The following is a 21,555-nucleotide window of genomic DNA, read 5'->3' on the forward strand; positions in this document are numbered from 1 at the left end:
TTTCTCTATTCAGCTGCTTGTTTGGAGAAGAAAAAGCAATTCGAATTTGGAAAGATATTGAAACCAACAGGCCACTTAATTTTCTGTGTCTTCTACTCTCTGATTTAGTGGTGATGGAGCTTCATTGTTTGAAGTCATTTCTAGCTTTTTGTCTTACTGAAAACCTTAAAGAAATGTTTTGGAAGCTAAAGCACTGATAACATTGAATTTCCAACTTCTAGTCACATGTTCAGGTTTTAAAGATTTTCCTTTCCTTTAAGAAAAAAAAATATAGGGTGAGACATCATTTTTTTACACAGTGCTCACTAGAAGTGTGCTAAATTTAATTGAAATATACACATTTCTCTAATATGGATCTTATCAAATATTCCAGAAGGAGACGTCTTTGTTCCCCTTGGACTTAACATTGTCCCTATTACATTTCTGTCTGCTGACTCTCACTGTTGCTGACAGTGTGAGAGTTTTGCTCATAATCTTAAACCATCACTAGGTATGAGATTCTTAAAAAAAAAAAAATCAGTTTTCCTGAGTCACATTTAATATCAAACAAGATACTGACAACACATTCCTTTAAAATATCACTTAGGAACTTATCTTGGAGAAAAGCAAAAAAAACATGGAGTCCAAAATTCCTTTGTTATAGACATGACTACCTAAGGTAGGTAATGTCTAGCAAAAAGTGGCACCAGACAGAAATCACTGGCTTCCTTTGCCATTTTCAGTAGATAAAAGTATTATGAATGCAAAATGATGATGCTTGGCTCAAAATGCCAAGGAAATATAACCACAGGGATTTCCTTTAAATAAGCCTTTTCTCCCCATGAGTTCATTCGTCATATTCTACGGAATATGACGAACTCTCTTTGAGATATGAAGCAACACTTTTCTGCCCTAGAGGACAATAGTAAATGGTGGGTCATTCTCCTCCAACCTATCCCCCCTTCTTGCCACACACAACCTTTCCACCTCTGAGTGATTTTATAGATCACTTAAGGAAAAGCATCTATAGATGGTGGGTCTATCAAGTATAAAATGAAATCTATCTGTTGTCCTATAAATTAATAGCCATGAGAAAAGTCTTCCAGGTGAAATGTTCTAATATCTTCCTTTCTGAGATCTATGTTGAAGTTTAAGGGCTTAAAATCCATATCATTTTAATTCCTGCATTCTTTATTAGGGAGATTCTAGTGTCAGAGTATTTTTATTGAACACATGTAAGGAAATTTGATTGAGATAGAGATTGTGTGTGTGTGTCGGGGGGGGGTACGTGATTTAGAGAAATGAGGTAGACTTTATAGTGCCTTACTTGAAATCTTAGTCCAAACATTTAAAATACATGTTTAAAGAATTATCAGTTATTTTTCAGAATTACAGATAGATAAGAGATGCTACTCCAAAGAATTTGGGGGTTTTTCCCAGATCATGGTATTAATTTAGATTTGGCCCTTTGGGGAAAACAAAAACAAAAACAAAAACAAAACAAAAATAAAAAACACGAGAACATGTTTAGTCTTTCACAGAGTGGTAAACAGTAACACAGGTCAGAATCATTACTGTGACGATTCAAGTGATTTAACTTCAGCACATTAATACACTTTTTAAATTTTACAACTAAATAATGTAGATCAAAAGTGTGCTGAAATTACTCTTAATGCTTCACAAAAAAAAAGTGGTTTTATTCTTTTGCAGGACTATTTCATCACCATAATTTTCCAGCATGCTGGGATGCCATAAGAACTCTCCTAATTGCTTAAGCGTCGCTGACCATCTCTCTCTCTCTCTCTCTCTCTTTTTTTTTTTTTTTGGAAACACACAATATCATCTCCATAATAGCCAAGGGAGAGCTAAATGAAGTGGCAACACCAAAACATATCCACCAAACAATAGGCTCTTCTGCAGCCACCTCAAACGGAGGGCCTCTTTCCTAATATTTTCCAGTAGGGGGAACTAAAGACTCACTATCCAGCATTTAGCAGGGCTCGGGGACCTGCGTGAGTTCCCATAACCCGCCTTCTAATCACCGGAACAAGTATCAAACAGCTACCAGTGAGCCTGTGATCACACGTGGGCCTGGCCACGCCGGCCACACCGGGGGCACCACAGACACTGGCATCCCTTTGATCTAACGTGGCTCTCCATAATCATCCCCGGTCCTGATGGCATTCACTTGGTGGTTTTTGCCTTCATTTTCAGGGTTTGTCATCTTTGGGCTGGAATTCGGCTCTTTTTGAGCTTCTTTTAGCTCGGTGGGTTTTCAGCTTTCCTCCAACCTGTGTTTTCCGAATTTCCTTTCAGAGGTGCTAGTCTCTGTAGGATAAGGGCTTCGCATGCACCCCCTCACCCCCAAGTCCCTGATCCCCTCTCCCCAACCTAAGCATTTTCTCCCGAACTCCTTGCATCCATCCCACAATCCCGCGTCAAACTCATCTTTGAGGGATCATAAGGCAACTGAGTAACATAAGAGGGGATGCCACCCCTTCCCCACCCTCCTCTCCCCGGGATTCCTCAGGGGGCCATAGATCTTGGCTAAAACGAGCCCCTAGATGCTAGAGATTTCTGTACAACACCCCCTTTTTTTTTCTTGTGCCTTTTTAACGACCTAGGAAGCACCCACACACAACCTTTCCGCTCCAAAAGGTGGTTATATTTTGTTTCCTTTCCTTTTCTCCCTCCCGCTCAGCTTCTCATTTTGCTAAAAGGTGAAGAGTGAGTGTTTGTGTGATTTTAACGGGTAATGAGGCTGCGCCCTGGGTCCTGGAGAATGATCTTCTTCCAGAAAGCGCGTGCATCTCGGGCAGACGGAAGGATGAATAATTAGGAAGGGCTTCCATGAAATCACTCACCGAGAAAATTACCTGCCCATTAAACGGGACGCCGCGAGGAGCAGGAGACTAGAGCCCACCTATCCCCTCCCAGGGCTGGAAGGAGGGTGGGGGGCGGGGGCGCGATCAGGAGGCGCGGAGAGGGGGAAGGAGTTGACCGGTGGCTCGGGCTCCAAATTTGTTAATTTCCGTCCCCCTAGGAGTCTCGGCTCGCCTTCCCTCCGCCCCCCGACTGCCCAGCGGGCTGGCGTCCCCTGCACGTGCGGGCGGCGGACTCCGGAGGTGGAAAGCTCGGCGCACCCCCTCCTCACCCCCGCCCCCCTCCCCGGGGCAGACTCCGAGCAGCTTTCGTTCCTCCCCACCCCTCCCGCCTCCTCGCCTTCCCTCCTCTAAGTCCTTCCACTCTCGGCAGCTGCAGGAGGAGGCGGACGCTCTGCTGCGTGGCCGCGGGAGCAGCGGCGGCGGCGGCGGCTGCGGCGGAGGGACCGGCGGCAGCGACCCCGGCCGGCGGCCGGACCGCGCCAGGCGGCTACACCGCGCGCTCCCCTCCGCGCCCGCTCCCCGGCTCCGGGGCTCGGCTCGCCCGGCTCGGCAGCCGCCCGCAGTCGCCGGGGTTTCCCAGCCGCTGTGAGGCGGCACCGCGGGGGTGGCCGCTGCCTCAGCCCTGCCCCTCGTTCCCTCCCTCCCCTGCAGCCCCACCTCGTCGGAGTTCGGATTCTCCACCCGAGTCGTCCTGATTGCTCTTTGCCTCTCTTTCGGAAACCGGAGTGGTGGCGGGAGGCAACGAGGCTGCAAAGGAGAGGCCCGCCAAGTCGGCCCGCCTGCAAAGTGTTGCTTTGACATCCTTACTATGGAAGTTAAGTGAAAAAAATATATATATATAATAATAATAAAATAACTCTGGACGTGGAGCTGCTACCGAGACGGAGACGGGGGAGAGAACACCCGTAGGCAGGCCAATGGTTTTTCGGCAGCGCGCTGGCAAGTTTGTGGAACACTTTCTAGGAATTAGGTCTTTTTCCTCCCCCTTCATCTTCTTGACTTCTGAAGAAAGAACTTGGCTTTGGATGGCAATGGAGCCTGAGGAGAGAGGGTTAGACACACTTGAATAATCCCTCCGGCTGGGCTGAATTTGTGGGAATTTAGGAAGCCAGAGGGTGGAAATACAACAGCTTTTGGAGTGCCCTCTGTTAATGTGGATGGATCTAAACGTGCCCCATTCAAGACCTCTCCACTAACCCCTTCTGATCTTGGCGATTTGCTCTTCCTGACTTTAATTAGCATCTAGGAAAGTCTAAACTTTGGACCTACCTCTTTTTTTGATACTTATTTTTGTACTTTTGCTCTCTGGGATTGGTTTCTTAAACAATCTGGATCCTTTTTAATATGTCAAAATGAGTCGGCTGATGTTTACACAACTACTGCTCTGTGGATTTTTATACGTTCGGGTTGACGGTAAGTTGAAAATACTTTTCTCCTTCCCCCCATCCCCAAAACCATTTCTTTCTGAGTGCGTTGTGGGCTATAAATAAAATGACATTATGTCTGTTAGTCCCTTTTGAACAGGCACGGGGGCTTCTGGGGGGCAGAGGTTTTAAGTCTTTGTTTCTAAACTGCTGCAGGTGGAACGTGTTAGTAGTCACCTATTGGTGTTATTGTTGTAATTTACTTAATTAATTGAGGAGTTGGATAATAAATAATAGGCTCTCGGTCTTGTTCGAAAAAGGAATATTTAAGCAAATCTCTCAGATATGCTTGTGCCTACTCCCTTTTGGTATTTGTTCCTGTATCTGAACTTTGGCTTAGAAATTCAAGTGAAGAAAAATAGTAATAGACACTTCAGCGAAGGTTCAGTGGGTTAGGAATTCGAGGCAGGGTGCCTCAGGGATCAGTGGGTGTCACTTGTGTGTGGCTGAGTGCTCTTCCAGTGTGAAATCAGAATCAAGCATTCAGATCCTAGGGAGAAAACTGTCAAAAGTAAGACTGGGCGAGGCTCCAGGAAGGGGGAAACATAAGCCTTGGGCCGGCTGTGGGCACAGAACACTCAGCTCAGTCCCCAGTGGCGAACACAATGGGGATCTGAAACAGGTGCCCTAGGTGTCTCCCTCTAGGTTGAGTCAGTCTGTCAAGCAGACAGCATTCTACCTCCCAGTCTCCTGTCTTTTGTTCAGCTATGGTTTCCTGGGATATTTTCACAGGATGTCAGTTTCTGGTGTGAGGATTGCAAAATCTTTTTTTTTTTTTTTTAATGTAGCTCTTTTGAATGATGTGCGGAAGTAATCATTAACATGCTTTTCTGTTTGTTTATAAGAAGAAAGTCGAAAGAACATTTGGTATTAACCTTCTAGAGACCTTAATTTTTAAATCAATGGAAAGAATATGTATAAAGAGAAGAGTAGACCATGTTGTTATTGTTGTTGTTTTTCCTGAGAATGTGGATTGTCGGACTTTAGATCTGTAACTATTGTACTTGTAAAGAATCTGTGTGTCGGTCCAAATATTTGAGCCACCATAGTAGCTTGTTGCTACATAAACTTTCCTTCAGCAGTTGCATTGTGGACGAACTCATTTTTTTGGGACACTGCCTATTTTTGCCCGCCTGTAGGAGCTAACTTTGTTCCTGGCAGCTGCTGCTGCACAGAACCCAATCTATCGGAAGATACAAACGGGAAGACTGTCTATAAACATGAAGCAGTACAGATGAGTTTACCTACTGTCACGTGGCTGTTTTCAATCAGGGACTACAGGAGTACCTTTGCCCCCAGCAATAGGAGGCAAAGCATTCATGTGGGCGCACTGCTTTTTCTTTTTCCCTTCTAAGTAGTAGATGTTTAGGAATTAATCACTGTGACTCACACTGTGACAATATCCATAGTCACACCTAATCAGTCACCATACGTTTTCTTCGGCAATACATTTACCTTTACAGTACATTTACGTTGCCCCAACCAAAAGGCTTACATATTTTTCCTAAGTGTGTTTGATTATCATGATAAGAAGACTTTGGTAGAACTTTTTTGGATAATATAGCCTCATAAGCCATGAATTTACGTATTTCCATACCGGGAATGCCCGTATAAATTATATATTATATTACAGAATTATCACCAAGTTGTTTTTTTTCTTTTCTTTTCTTTCTTTCTTTCTTTTCCTTTTTTTTTTTTTTTTTTGAATTAGTGTGTAGCTAAGAGGAATACAATTAAATTGCTCAGTGGAAGTGACAGAGGGAATCGGAAAAGCTTGGTGTTACAGAATGTAATTAATGTACCAGGGTGTTTGGAGATATATGAAACAAATGCAATTAACCAGCTTGCTGGAACAGCAGTAGAAAGACATCATCTCTCTCCTTCCCTCTCTCCCTCCCTCCCAGCCTGACTCCCTCGCTCCTTTTCCTCTCTCCCTTCTTCCTTCTTGCCCTATCTCACCCCTCCTGCCCCAGAGACACACCTAGGACCTTTGTTTTGATTTAACATTATAGGATAAGGGGGAAGTTTATGTCTGAATCAAAATTGTGCTGCAAAATTCATGGTAATGTAGTGAAAATACCCAATAAAAGGGAATGGTAAATATGTGTGTGTGTGTGAAACTAGTTTTTATATTAGCATCTACTACTTCTAAAGCAAAGGAAACTGTGGACACTTACCGAATGAGTGCATAAAGCACACATTTGACATTGGACTGCCTTTGGTTTACTCCAGAATGATGACAGCCTCTCCATGGGGATTGTTGAAAATTTGGGATGTAGACAACACTGCCCTCTAGGCTATTTCAACACTGGGACCGAGCGCTCACATATATAATGAGGGGGTTGGTTTGTAGGATCTCTAAGCTCTTTCTCTTCCAGGATTCTATGATTTCTATTTACTTATTATCCTTCTTAGAAGTGTGTGCTTATTCTCCCCATGAATTTCAAATTTAGAGAAGCTTGTACCGTTTCAAAGATATACTGACTATCCTTGTGCTAGACAGAGAAATTAATTTTATTCAGTGACAAATGATACATAGATTTGCATTGAAATTTGCTTGGTGGGTTATTTATATGTGCATTTTTATAGTATATGAAAAATGTTGGAGTTTTGCCTCCTCCTAGGAGATATGTGCTAATATTATTTATGATTTTTCAGTATCTTATGTCTATAGGAATCCGTAGAGAATAAACATTAAGTTAGTTGGGAACTACAGACAAACTTTTCTATTTGGGATATAAATAAAGATTTTTTCATTTAATACAGATTCATGAACCACATGCATATTTTTCTTTACTGTTCCATGGGAGAATACATGTTGAGTTTAGTTTTTGTTCTCCAGATTTTCTTTATTTTTAGATGAAACTATGTTTTTACAGTCATTTACAGGGAACTAAAAATAAATTACTACAATGCTTTTTAATTACATCGACTTCCTGTGCATTGTGTCAATTTAGTAATTTTGCAGTAATTGTGAAAGGATGTTTTTAAAATGAGAATACTGTTCTTATCTTTAATTTTTAACTATTCTTAAATGAAAATGGCCCACATGATATTTGGAGAGATAACAATAATGTGTGTGCATGGTGTAGATGTATAATCTCATGCAGGTTTATACATTTTGCTAAAGTGTTTCTTTTAGTAATGGGCTCATTATCATAGCCATATGTAGTCCATTTCAGAACTTAAATTGCATCTAAGTAACCTGAAATTTGTTCTTGCAACTATGTAGTAATATCACTTCCAGTTGGCTTTGTTTGAATAACCTTTGATTCTAGGCAACATGAGGACCATAAACCAAAAGGATTCCTTAGAACGTAAAAAAGAATATCTTAAAGGAAGAAAAAAGGTCAAGATTATAGAAAATAATAATAATAACAATTCTGATTATCTCATCCCAGAGCAGTTGTGTAAAATAGCATCTTTGACAATCAAAATATCGCTGTGATGCACAGTGCATATACTGGGATACATATATAGTAATGAAGGGAACTTAGTTATGTGAGAGGTGTGTGTCTAGTGATAGCTGCTTTAGGAGTTCCCACAGTCTGTACGAGACACACTGACTTCTGATGTGTAATCTGGTTTTTTTTGAGTTTTAGGAAAGAAAAATTTCCCTCTTACTTATTTCTCCTCCTATTCCTCTTCTACCACTCCCTCTCCTCTTCCTCTTTCTCCTTCATTTCTTTCTTCTCCTCCTCCTTTTTTGGGGGGGGGAACCCTGGTGGAAAGAATTAGAGAAACAGTTGAAAAGTGGAGAAGATATGTTCCTTGAACAACAATTTAGAAAATCTGCCTTTAAAGGAGAAACGTTAATAATGTTCTACCCTTGGATATATCCAAATATATCCGTAAAGTTATAATACTATATAACTTTATGCAAACTTATTTAGCATAGATCCTATCTTTTACCGGTTAGGCAAACAGAAGTCTACCGATCTGAGTTCAAACAGACAATGGAAATTTACAGAGTGCCATTTTATCGATTTATTTCTAAGAAAATTAGTGTTAGCTTCTTATAGTGTTTCTAGGTATAGACCTATCAATCTAAATTAATACATTAATATTGATATTGATTTTCTTTTTTTAAAATTATTGAATAAAGCATGAATGAATGATTATGTAAAGTCTTTTAAGGGGGAATTCCCATCAATTCTTTCAATGTTTTAAGTGTATGTTATGCCATCACAGAGCTCTAATATAGCATCTAATGTTTAGTATACTCACCCCAAATACCCCTTTCTAACTCAAAACTGTTTTGGGATAACCTACGCCTCAATTCTTAGTGTTTTCTTCTCCATTTGCATCTAATCCTTAAGAATTCTTACCTAGTCACATGGGTTTTAAATCCATCTTAATGCGGATGATTCTCACCTTGCTGTAAATCGTTTTGTGGGGAGATATAGCTTTCATGAGACTGCACCTTGGCTCTAATATGTACTGTTGTATCTCCAGTGCCTGGAACAGTGTTTCACATATCCAGCTGACTACTGGACATTTTTGCTTGATCTAATAAGAATATATCAAACTTGGATGGTAATTGGACATACTGTGGTGATCATTTTGCAGTCTACACAGATTATCACATCACTATGTTGCATATCTAAAGCTAATATGTCAGTTATATATCATTTTTTAAAAAAAAAGGAAAAATACCAAACCCAAACTGAGGATAGAATCTCTTCCCTTTCTAGTCATTTCCAGCTCAGTAAATGAATCATTATTTCCAGAGATTTTCATGACCCCAAAGTAGAAATCATTCTTGACTTATTCTCATAGTCCATATCCAACTTGTGAGTAAACACTTTGAAATATATCTTGATACCAATGATCTTATGTGCATATTTATGATTTCCCCCCAACATTTTATTTTAAACATTTTCAAACATACAGCAAAGCTGAAAGCATTGTACAGTGAACACTCAGGTATCCTCTCCTAGTTTCTAGCATTATTTATTTTACTGTACCTGATTACCTCATAGCTATCCATTTATCCATTCTTCTAAGTGTCCAATATATTGTTTTTTATGGAGTTTTTATTTTAATTCTAGTGAGTTAACGCATGTTATATTAGTTTCAGGTGTAGAATATAGTGATTCGGCACTTCGATACACCCCCCTGTGAGCATCACAAGGGCCATCCTAATCCATCTCCCATCCCATCCATTACATTGTTTGACGTATTTTCAAATAATAAGATACCAAACATTTCTTACTATTTTACCACTATCATCCTGGTAAAAAACTGGACTACTACAATAGCCTGAGAAATGACTATCTACCTTCCACTTCTGCTCCTCCAATACCTGCACCAATCCCCACCCCCCTTAGTTTTCCACAGTAGCCAGGGGTACCTTTTAAAAGTGTATAAGTAAGATAATGGCAGCTTCCTGCCCAGAATCGTGTAAAGGCATCCACTCAGAACTCTTCAATGGTTTACAAGACTATTCAGGCCCCTTTCTGCCTCTTTGACCTCATCTGCTCACACCCCACACCTAAATTTAAAACTTTCCTTTTTGATGTTCTGTTTCTGACTTAGGCTTTCGCATTTGTTCTTTCTGCTAACTGAAACGTGCTTCCTCAGATTTTTCCGTGGGCAAATCTTTCAATTGATTTAACAAGTCCCTATCTAACATCTCTTCAGAAATATGGGCATCCCTATCTAAAATTACTTCCCTTGAAACAGTATTGGGCTGCCTCCTTTACCTGTCTCAATGTTTTCTCATAGCACTTATCGCCTCCTGGAAGAGTGTGTGTGTGTGTGTGTGTGTGTGTGTGTGTGTGTGTAAAGAGCAATGAAAGGGCTGGCACCTTACTCTGCTTGTAAGCTAAGAAATTAAGAGTGCCACAACTTCATGAATGCTGGGAAGAGAAATGAGATATCTGGATCAGAGATGATGGGCTTCATTAGTCATGTCAGAGCAAGGAGCATGATGTTAGGTTCGTTTCAATCTACCTTACCCCTGAAGTGATTTGGAGGCAGTGTAGTGCGACCGAGGGAGATGACACACACATAGTGGCTTAGTCACATGGCCCAGGAAGCCAGATCTTGGGAATCTGAATGTTTTATAACAGGCAATAAGGAAACTGCCTAACCTTTGCCCCAGAGGAAGACATTGCCTTGACTATATTGGATAATAAGCAAATCTGCCTTATGCTCTCAAGGGAGCTCACCACCAATTTTAGAAGACTCTTTGGTATATAAACATACTTGAAAAGCTCGTTTGGAGTAAAGGGGATTAGTGGCTCTGTTAGCAAGATGTGCAGAAACATGAAAGACCCATGAAAAATTTTCTCCCAACAATAGACAGGTAGAAATGTTTGTTTATTGTCTTGACTCTTCCACTGGGCTCCTGGGGCAGAGACTTAGTTTTGTCATGCTTAAGAATGTTCCTGTAGTGCTTAGAGAACTGGATGACACATAGTAAATATTCAAATATTTGTTGAGTAAATTAAAATGTGCTCATGGGGTGTTTTTGAGATGTTTATATTCATGCCCTTCTCACACATGAGACATTTACCATCTGAACAAGGTTTGTTTATTCATTTTGAGGTCTGTATGTGGGCACCTGTGTATGTGAGTCTAGTGAGAGACAGAGAGGATTCCCAAACATGTGTATTTTGACACAAATGACATTATGAATTTTGGTGATTTAATGTTCTGCTTTTCACATGGCTGAAGATAGAGAATTGGCCATTTGCTCTGTTAGGATTTTTTCCCATCAAACCAAGAATATTTTCTGTCATGGTGGTTTTCATGGTCACTCTCCCCCCGACCCCTTACTAACACTGCTCTGTTTTTAACACATTATTGAACGGTATGTATATAAATGGAGAACTCCTTTAAATGGTTCTGATGTGCCTTATTAGTGGCATACATGTTCCCTCCCCACTAAGGAATGTAGACTTATATAATGACTTATAGAATGGTTTAGAAGTTGAGACTTCTGTGCACATTTAGGGCAGCTTTCCATGTGTGCATTAGCAACAGAAAAGTTAATTTTTAGATATACAATTAAGTGGATTACTTCTATTATTAGTCTCCTAATAGATGTCTTAATAATAATTGAAAAAGAAGAGGAAGATTAAAAGTAATACCTCAGTAGTGGACAGTGGCCTACCCTATCTGTTGTTGTAATCATCATATCCAAGGCCCCATTTACCGTCATTGACATTAAACTGAAGCATAGTCAGGAATTAGACATGTTTGACCCTCTTTATAGACCCACTTTCAGTTTTAAGAATAAAATTCAAAGGGCTCTTAACTGGAAAATTCATTTTTTTTTTAAACTGAGATAAGGGCCAACACAGACATCCCTCAATTTTACTAATTAAATTTCTTTTCTCCCAGCAAGTTTATTGAAATGTAGTTCATATACCATACACTTCACCTACATACAGTATACAACTCAGTGGTTTTTAGCATATTCACAGAATTGTGCAACCATCACTACAATCTAATTTTAGAACTTTTTTATTCTCTAACAAAAGAAACCCTGTATCTTACTCCTCATCTACCACCCCTCTGCCAGTGCTGGGAGGCCACCTGTCTGCTTTCTGTCTCTGTACATATGTCCATTTTGGACATTTTCTGTGATAGAATCATGTACTATTTGGTCGTTTGTGACTAGCTTCTTTCCCCTTGTCTAATGTTTTTAAGGCTCACCCATGTCGCAGGACGTATCCATATTTCATTACTTTTTCTTGCAGGGTACTATTCCATATCATTTATCCTTTGAATTAATCAATTCATGGACATTTGAGTTGTTTCCAGTTTTTGTCTATTATAAATATTACTGCTGTGAGCATTTGTGTACTAATCTTCATATATTTTCACCTATATTTTCATTTCTTTTGATGTTTACGTGGAACAGAGTTGGTGGGTCATATGGTGACTCCATGTATAACCTTTTGAGGAACTGCAAACCATTTTCCAAAACAACTGTGCCATTTTACTTTCCTACTGGCAATGTATGAGGTGAATGTATTTTAATCCACTTTGAAAAGAAAACATTGGGTGGCCTTTATGAGTTGGATATGGTGTTTATAGTGAAACAATTTTATATTGTAATAATTTTATATTGTAATATAATAATGTAATAATGTAATAAAATAATAATCTTATATTGTAATAATATACCTTAAATTTCCATCGGTACTGATTTCTAATCCCATCAATGATTGTCTTCTAAGTCTTCTCCAATCACCCTATAAAGTCTTACAAATGAAATTAACCCGAATTGAACTTTTCACTTTTAGTAGAGACTTCAATAATACTCTGTATAAATCATGGAAATGATAGCACCTCAGAGCTAGAAGTTTTTGCAGCTATACAGTACAGCTCTGCCATTGGTTGGACACATGGAGAACTGAAGCTCAGTGATTTTATGTGCCTTGTCGCAGATTCCTTTGCTACAAAATGGTAGAGCTGTAGCTAGGGTCGAGAGATATTTATCTCTATACCATGCTTCTCTGGAGAGACTCTTTCCAACTTCTCAGCCCTGGGACTCTTTTAGAAGAGTTCCAGACTCTTGTTCCTGAAATGACTAGCTATTTTCTGAACATGTCAACAGGAGAAATAGCTTGAGATGTGTTGAGGTTATTTATTTGACTGAGCACATGCTTACTGAGCATCGCTTATAAACAAGGCAACTGGCTATAGGCCCTGTGAGGAACGTAATGACCTGTGAAATGGTTCCCACCTTCAACAAGATCACCCTTTAGAAGAGAAGATAACACCTGTTTGAGTCACTAAAGCAAAAGTTGTGTCTGATAAATGGTTGAAGATACACACAACATAGTGTGAGAACTCAGAGAAGGAATAGATGCTTTCCAGCTGGTGCAATCTGAGGGACGTCAAGATCAAACAGGTCACTTATAGGAAGAGTGGGACTTTAGTAGACGGAAAGATTGGAAATTGCATGAAAGCAAAAGGAATAATCGGAGGAATGGCACAGAGATGACAAAGGTGTGCTAAGGCAAAGGCAAGAAATCTAGCGGAATTGTAACAAAGTTTGTCCATAAGGCACAGAGTGTAAGAGTATTGGGTCCGTCAACAAACACTACTGAGTGAGTCTGAAGAAATATTTTAAACTTTTTATGCCTTTTTATCTGTAGAATTGGCATGGTGATATGTATGTCATGACAAATTGGTGTGAGGAATAAATGTGTGTATATAGATAAGAAAACACACACATACATCTGTGTAGAGAAATTATATGTGAAGTGTTCTGAAGAGGGCCTGGTACTTAATAAGCACCATTTAGGTGTTACTAATTATTTTTATTATATCATTATTCCCTTTCCAGTATCATCTACAAGTAATTTTAAGAGGACTTTGGCTATCAAACTAAGTATGAACTTTGAGATGCATTTCCTAATTTTCAGATAATCTTTCAAGCATGGGTCTTCAGGTGACTGATTAAGAACGTCTGTTGCCTCTTAAGGGCAGTCATCTGTGGCCACACCTATGCAACTGTGACAAATGTGCTACGACAGGTGCGTTTCCATTGCATCATATGCTGATCACAGAACAAATGGGATTCCCAAGAGAGTGGCATTATGAACGAAGGGAATAAACAAGAGAGGCTTACTATAAATAGCAATTTAACAGATAGAGCATGTTCACGTAAACCTGCATTTTGGTTCATATTGACTGACTTTCATATTATCCAAAATATTTTTTACTTGGTGCTTTTGGTGCAGAGTACCATGAAGATCAATATTATATAAGACAAACTTATCTTGTTCTAAGTAAATATTCCTAGTACAGAAAATATTGTTTAAAAATCAACATTCAGTCGGCTCTCGTATTTTTTTCTCCAGTCCACTTCTCTTTCTTTCAGTTAGCATAGACATTGATTCTAATAATTTTGACAATTATCCATTAATTAGGTTTCCAGGTTGAGTGGTTGTATATATCGGAAGGGATAATCTGAGTAAAACAATATCATTACTATTGTGGAAGACCACACACTCCGGGTGGCCAGAAGCTCTAGACTGTAGCTTTTGCTTTCCTGCTAATTAATTGTATGACTTTAGATCCTTACTCTACTGTGTAATCTCCAGAACCCACTTAGCCTTAAATTCTGTTATTGTGAGTAATTTAGTTTAATGTTTTATCATTTATGATTATGTTTGAGTACAATTGGAGGAGAAAATTTAGCTTGAAAAAAAGTTATCCCAAACCATACACATTCATCTTTGAAAATAATCCTTTATTGTCCAATCCACAGAGGGTCTAACCCTGTATTTTGGTGTGGGCTTCATGATGTGAATATGGATGATAGGCCAAATTCTCTAGTCTTAACGATTTATATCCACTTTTATCCATTAACGATCGGTGGAACCCATCATTTCTTTATTAATGAATTGAATTAAAAAATAATAATATTGAGAAAACAATAGTCTTAAGCCAATGTACTTACTTTATGGCCACTGTAACTAGAACCATATGCAACCCAGCAGTTTCAGCTCAGGGGGCAGGGTTAATGGCCACTTTTTAATTTCCATTGTAAGGATTGATGTGGGATCTTTTGTCCTAGTTTTTGGTTCCAAGTCTTTTTGGAAATGAACTGGAGAACATGGAATATAACTCAGCTATGCCATTCCATGCCTTTTCAAGTTTAAACAAGGAACCCCCAGTTGGAACCATTTTTTGTTTAGAAGATTTGTCTAAAACCTATGTAAGTTACAAACAATTAAAATGTTCATAACTTATCATAAATAATGAATCTTGGAACGCCACATCAAAAACTAATGACGTGGGGCATGGCGACAAACATAACATAATAAAATTAAATTAAAAAATTAAAAATGTTCATAGGTATGATCAAAAAAGGAATTTTTGATTTTCAAAAAAAGATTAAATGAAGAAGTTTTCTTTATAAGAAAAGGTTATGGGGCACCTGGGTGGCTTAGTCATTAAGCGGCTGCCTTCAGCTCAGGTCATGATCCCAGGGTCCTGGGATCGAGTACCGCATAGGGCTCCCGCTTAGCGGGAAGCCTGCTTCTCCCTCTCCCACTCCCTGTGCTTGTGTTCCCTCTCTCACTGTGTCTCTTTCTGTCAAATAAACTTATAAAAAAATCTTTTAAAAAAGTTATTAATTTTATAAATCAAGGTTATGGGCACACTTTAAAGTTTTATAATATTTATTTCCAAATACTAGCAAATGCTAAAATACAGTTAAACTATATCATTTAGACATATCTGATAATTATAGAATATAGTTTTCAGGGTAACATTAAATTAAGGGACATTCAGTATGAACCTGGCAACAGGCATTCTAAGATGTGTTTATATCTTTAATGTGTGCTTTAATGTATTGTCAAATAATAGTCTATTGATGAAGAAGTACATTGTTGATCTTTTAAATTAGGGAAGGCTTTTCACCTGCCCCTCCTTAAATATGCAACAGCTTGTCTATTCTAAAGTACCTTCGAATGTCAACAACTACAGCAAGAAGCCATCACCCAAATTCCAATCATGTGAACCCCTCCCCACCTGGTTCATTGATTGGAAGAGAAACTGAGTAAGAAGGATGTAACCTTTGAAAAAGAAAATGCCAGGCAATTGAGCAATTCCCCGGCACTTTTATTTTCATGCAGAATGGACCGTGAAGAGTTAGAACATGAATCTGATGGTCCCAGAACTACTTTTTTCGCTGCAGTGATATTCTCAAGAGTTAAGAGCTAACAGAGAAAGAGTATTTCCAGGGTACCTTAGCCCTCTACTCGCAAATCTTAGCCATCATTCAGTTAATTTTTCAGCTTCCTTTTCTCCTCACAAATGCAGTTTAATAATTTCCCCAGAAAAGAAGTGCTAACAGATTTAACTGGGGAGTTCCTCGCTCACCGTCATGAAAACATGTAGGTGATTTTGTAGCTAAGTATGTTTTTAAGTGTTTCAATCCGCCTTTGTGATTTGAAAGCCTGGATAATGTCAACTTCTCACACAAAATGAAAGAGAAAAAGAATGAGAAAAATATGTACAACATGTGGGTACAGAGTTTGGGCAAAGATCCCTCCTCTCCCCCTGCCCCATACACACATGGTTGTAAGATATGAATAAACTTGAGTTGTTTGATGCCTGCCCTCTACTCACAATCCCACAGACAACTTTTATTTTAAGAAGAACATTTTCCAGGCTATAAATTATTATTGTTCTTTTCAGTTAAACTGTAACACCTGTGATGTTCATCAGTTGGGTGTTATGAAACTCTCTCCAGATTTTTGAGGCTCCCAATGAATGTGTCTCATTGTGTTGAGCTTCGATTCCAAGTTGGTTCAACTTTTCTTTTCCAGAAGGTGGTTTTTATCTTCCTAAGCAGCCGCTAAAGATGGCATACACCATCAGACAACCAGGCACTTGTTTTTCTAGTCTGTCTTAAGATTCAGTTTAAGTGCTCTGAACATGGGGTCCTACAGGAGTTTATACGTAATCTTTTTATTATAACTAATCCAGGAGGTGCAAGGATGTATCTGGGAAGGGCAATCTCTGTGAAGGGTAAGGGGTTGGGGTAGTGGGGTGTGTGTGTGTGTGTGTGTGTGTGTGTGTGTGTGTGTGTGGCAGGGGGGAATGTTGAAAAAGTGAAAAACTGAACATTTGAATGAAATGAATTGGACCAGCATTTGAAACTCTACTATCTAGCAAGTGGACAAGCTGATATTTAGTTCTATGGATTGTTAACATTCACATAAAACAGAATTATTTAGCATTTACTGAATCCTTTTTGATAATCAATTTGGGATCAAATGCAAAAGAACATGTGTCTGGCTTTGTATGACCCCAAATTCTTCCGTTTTCCCTTTGAGCAAATGACATGCCTTCTTTGCTGACTGATATTGGTTGCTAGGAGAAGTGCACTGGGCTGGTCTCCTCTTATCCAGCAGTAAAACTAAAGAGTGTATTGAGTAAGAGAAAGAGAGGCAGAACACAGCACAGGCCATGAATCATGACTTGTCTCCAATATGTCCACTTTGCTCCCATTTTTTGTCTCCTTAAAAACTTTTGTTTTTACCAATGATGCTTTCTTTCAGCCACTATCTATAATCCTTTTGGAGCCTGAGGGGATGAGGGCTTGCTAAAGCGAGACTGTGCTGCTAAGAGTCCACTCAGAGCCACAATAAAAGCCTTGAGAGTTATTCATGGGGCCACATTAGTGAGAATGCCCTACTCGGTGAATAGCGTCAGTCAGCCGCCTTTGAAATCGGGTGATTAATACCTTCTGTTTTTAATGGGGGGGAAAAGGCAGACAGGAAAGGTCTTCATACTACTTTGGCTCCTTTGCAAATTAGATCTTATACATTGTCAAAGCTTTAGACAAAGAAGTTGCTAAATTTTCACTACCTGAAATAGTCTTTTTTTTTTTTTAATAGTGTTTCATGAACTGTTAAGATACAATTGAAATGGTGAGAATATCCCCAGTGAACACTTATAAAAATACCCCATTTAGCCATTCTTTTATTTTGATGGTGTTTGTGATGACCATCATGCTAAGAGGTGATATTAGATCTTATATGCAAAACGTTGTCTGAACTGATCCCTTTCACAGCATCCAAATCACATTTTTGTTTGTTTGATAAAGCAACTAATTACAGTACTCTTGAGATTTTAGAGAAGCATCTAATGAGAAAGTGTTAGGGGTGGCAGGTGTTAGTTTCCCATGAGCACTTGGATATAAGGAACAGTGTGATTACAAAGACGTTGTTATGTGTGTATGTCTGTCTGTCTATTGACAACTACAGGCGAGTTTAGTGTAACGGACTAGAGAGGTTATCATTACGATCTCTCTTCACTATATCTTTCCATTACATTGGATACATGGCATAATTCAAATAAAATTATTTGAGGTTTAGGAACCGTGTCAATCATCTGAGCTGCATTGTTAGAAAAACTTCCAGGTTTGAGGGCTCATGTATGGCAGCTAGAAAATGCGAGGTGATGCTTTCTCATGCTGTTTTTAGCATGATTCTCATGTCATCTAGACTGGTAATATTTAGATGGTAAAGCAGGCCAGCCCTTAGTGTGCTTTTACGATTATTCTCATTTCTGCTGTTCACTTTACATTTTAAATCTATTTTTTTGATGTAACAGCCTAGTCTGGTCCTTGTACTCATGTTCGTTGAAAAGCCTTTATTGTGGTCTGAATATGAGAACAAACAACGTTTAAAAAAGCTCTGTGTGATGCTTCCCCCAACCTGTTTTTCACTCGGTGGAAGTGAAATAGCTTGTTAAGAGGTGGTAATACCCAAGGGCAATCAGAGATGAAAATGTAACGATTTGGTGGGTGATGTCTAGAGATCAGCTTCAAGTGAGGTCTGATTGAACATCTTTATTAGTGATATCAAGGAGAGAACAAAATGATAAAAAGAAATTATATATCCAATATTAGAAAGCTACCAGAACCGAACCCCCCCAACACACCCCTTGACCCCTGAGCATAGAAATGATTTGCAGAACTTCTTAGCAGAGTAAGAACTAATGCTTTATTTGGTATATATATGCAAATGAATTCTTCAGGGAAATAATCAGAAATCCAGATATCTAAGTAGAGGGAGAAGCTAGCAAACCAATAAAACTGAAAGGGCCTGGGGGATAAATAGGGGAGTGGGTGCAAAGAGCAAATGAGATTCAGATTAGGAGTCTTTGTGTGCCAGTTTAAAGGTCAGGAGATTCTAGTGCCCATTTAGGGGAGTGTTGCCTCACTGACGAGGGAGAGCTTCTCTCAATGAATGTGGCTCAAGTGCCATTGAAATACTTCTGTCATTTTGCATTTCATTGCTAGACCATGAGAGTGTGAGAGAGAGATTTTGGCAGAATAGAAGAGGTTCTTTTGGAAAATCCCTGTCCACTTAGAACTAGAGAAGGATGTACTTACTGTCTCTGAATATCCTTGCCAAAGATCATGAGAAACAATATTAAGTTGGATCCCATTAAGCCTTTTTTAAACATTGAAAGAAGAGATTGGCAAAAATGTAACCATGTTTAGAAGAGTTCACCCACTACTTTTCATGACTGAGTCACAGAAATTTGGAAGCAATGAGTTAAGCTTAGGTGAAAAATACTCAGATTTTAAAATTATCCTTGAATTAAGTTAGAGGAGATGATTAATGCAAACACGCATTGCATTTCAAAAGAAAGGTGTTAGGGGCGCCTGGGTGGCTCAGTGGGTTAAAGCTTCTGCCTTCAGCTCAGGTCATGATCCCCGCATCAGGCTCTCTGCTCAGCAGGGAGCCTGCTTCCCCATCTCTGTCTCTGCCTGCCTCTCTGTCTACTTGTGATCTCTGCCTGTCAGATAAATAAATAAAATCTTTTATTAAGAAAAAAAAGATGGTAAACAATATGAATCCACTTGGTAAAGAGACAAGAATTTTAATCAGACGCATGGGTTGAACAGGATCCAGAACGTAGTTCTTTTATTGCTTTCAACAATAGTGAGGTCTTCTTAGGCATGCACCCTTTGGGGCTCTCCAGTTTAAGAGAAATGTGAAAAATTTTATAGTCTCTGTTCTGTAGAGAGCTGCAAAATGGTAGCTGGATTGGAAAATTACACCTGAGCTTGGCTGCACGGGTTCAACTTCTTCCTTGTGTTTTTCTTCTGGTCTCATTATTTTTAATAAATTCATGGTAGTGGGCACAACAATATCCTGAAATTGGATTTTAAAATCACCTTTCTCGGTTTAAAACCTTTCCAAATGTTTGGTAGGCATCACATGGCAGTTAGTACCTCAGGTTTGGTGATTATTTTATATCCTTCATGATGAGCCCAAGAGAACAGAAGGAATGCAGAACTGACTGCCAATGCCCATCGATGCCTTCCTGTTCTTGTAGTCTCCTGGCGCCTCGGCTAGTCAGGGAAGGAGCATGATACTGTGGACTGGGTACCTTAAAGCTATTAGGGCCCGTCACTATTTCTAGCTTTGCTGATCCTAAAACCTCCTCTGTCTCAACTACTCAACTTTGCCTTTGTAGGGGGAAAGTGGCCATAGACAATATGTAAATGAACGAGCAGGGCTATGTTCTAATAACACTCTATTCATGGACACAGAAATTTTAATTTTTTTTTACATCACAAAATACTGTTTTCTTTTTTTCTCACACTACTGTTTTCTTTTCACTGTTTCTTTATGATCTGAAAGTGCAAAAAAACATTTCTTGTATATGCATCACCGCAAAACAGAGAGTGAGTCCGATTTGGCTTGGGGTTATAGCTTGTTGAATATAAAATACCCATTTTTCATTAGAGGGGTAGGTGAAAGAGTGGGTTGGGCCATAAGGCAGATGGAGCCAGAAGATGGATATTCCCCTCCCCACCCCATATCATTTCTCCAAATCCACCACTTTTCGTCCATCCCCTCAGCTTACATCTGGAATGTACCTATACTAGGTGCGGTTGACGGAACTCTTTAGGTCCAAGATGACTTCAAGAAGGTCGGTGCCCTCAAGTACTACTGTAGTTGAGGTATTTGTACAGTCTAAAACCTAAAAAGCTGTCCACAGCCCTGTGAGAAGCTTCACCAAACTTGGGCAGTCAAGGAGTGTTGTGATTGCCATTTGGACAAGTACTTGGGTAGGGTGGAAAGGGTATTTAAGGCATGAGCTTAATAGGTGTGGTGTTTCTTTTTTTGACTTTTTATTTTAGTTCCAATTAGTTAATGTACAGAGTTAGAGTAGACACAGTGATTCAGCAATGCTGTACACTACTCACAGCTCATGGTGGTAAGTGTGCTCTTTAACCCCCATCGCCTATTTTACCTACCCCCCACCCACTCGCCTCCCCTGATGGTAACCATCAGTTCCTTCCCTGTAATTGAGTCTGTTTCTTAGTTTCCCTCTTTCTCTCTTTTTTCCCCTTTCCTTGTTTGTTCCATTTCTTAAATTCCACATGTGAGTGAAATCATATGGTATTTGTCTTTCTCTGACTTATTTTGCTTAATTACGCGCTGCAGCTCCATCCATGTCATTGCAAATGGCAAGAGTTCATCCCTTTCCATGGCTGAGTCGTAGTCATGTATGTATATATACACACACATAAATATGTGTACATAATATATATACATAAATACACATACATACTTATGTGCATTTATCTTATGTTTTCTTTATTGATACACCAGTCAGTGGAACTTGGGCTGCTTCCGTATCCTAGCTATTGTAAATAATGATGCTATCCACATAGGGGTGCATATATCCCTTCGAATTAGAGTTTATATAGTCTTTGGGTAAATGGCCAGTAGTGCCAATTGCTAGATCACAGGGTAGTTCTA

The 21,555-nt window shown here is 39.3% G+C and overlaps 1 protein-coding gene across 1 annotated transcript in view; it reads left to right on the forward strand.

Annotated features, from left to right (window-relative positions):
- Positions 1 to 3,698: 3,698 nt before the first annotated feature.
- ROBO2 (roundabout guidance receptor 2) overlaps positions 3,699 to 21,555 on the forward strand; it is a 584,467-nt gene continuing 566,610 nt past the window's right edge. The window contains exon 1 of the mRNA XM_080815165.1: positions 3,699 to 4,277. Coding sequence (XP_080671291.1) covers positions 4,217 to 4,277 — 61 coding nt within the window. The 5' untranslated portion in view covers positions 3,699 to 4,216. The remainder of the gene's footprint in view (positions 4,278 to 21,555) is intronic.

Source organism: Martes martes (genome assembly GCF_963455335.1).
Source record: "Martes martes genome assembly, chromosome: 1".
Taxonomy (NCBI): domain Eukaryota; kingdom Metazoa; phylum Chordata; class Mammalia; order Carnivora; family Mustelidae; genus Martes; species Martes martes.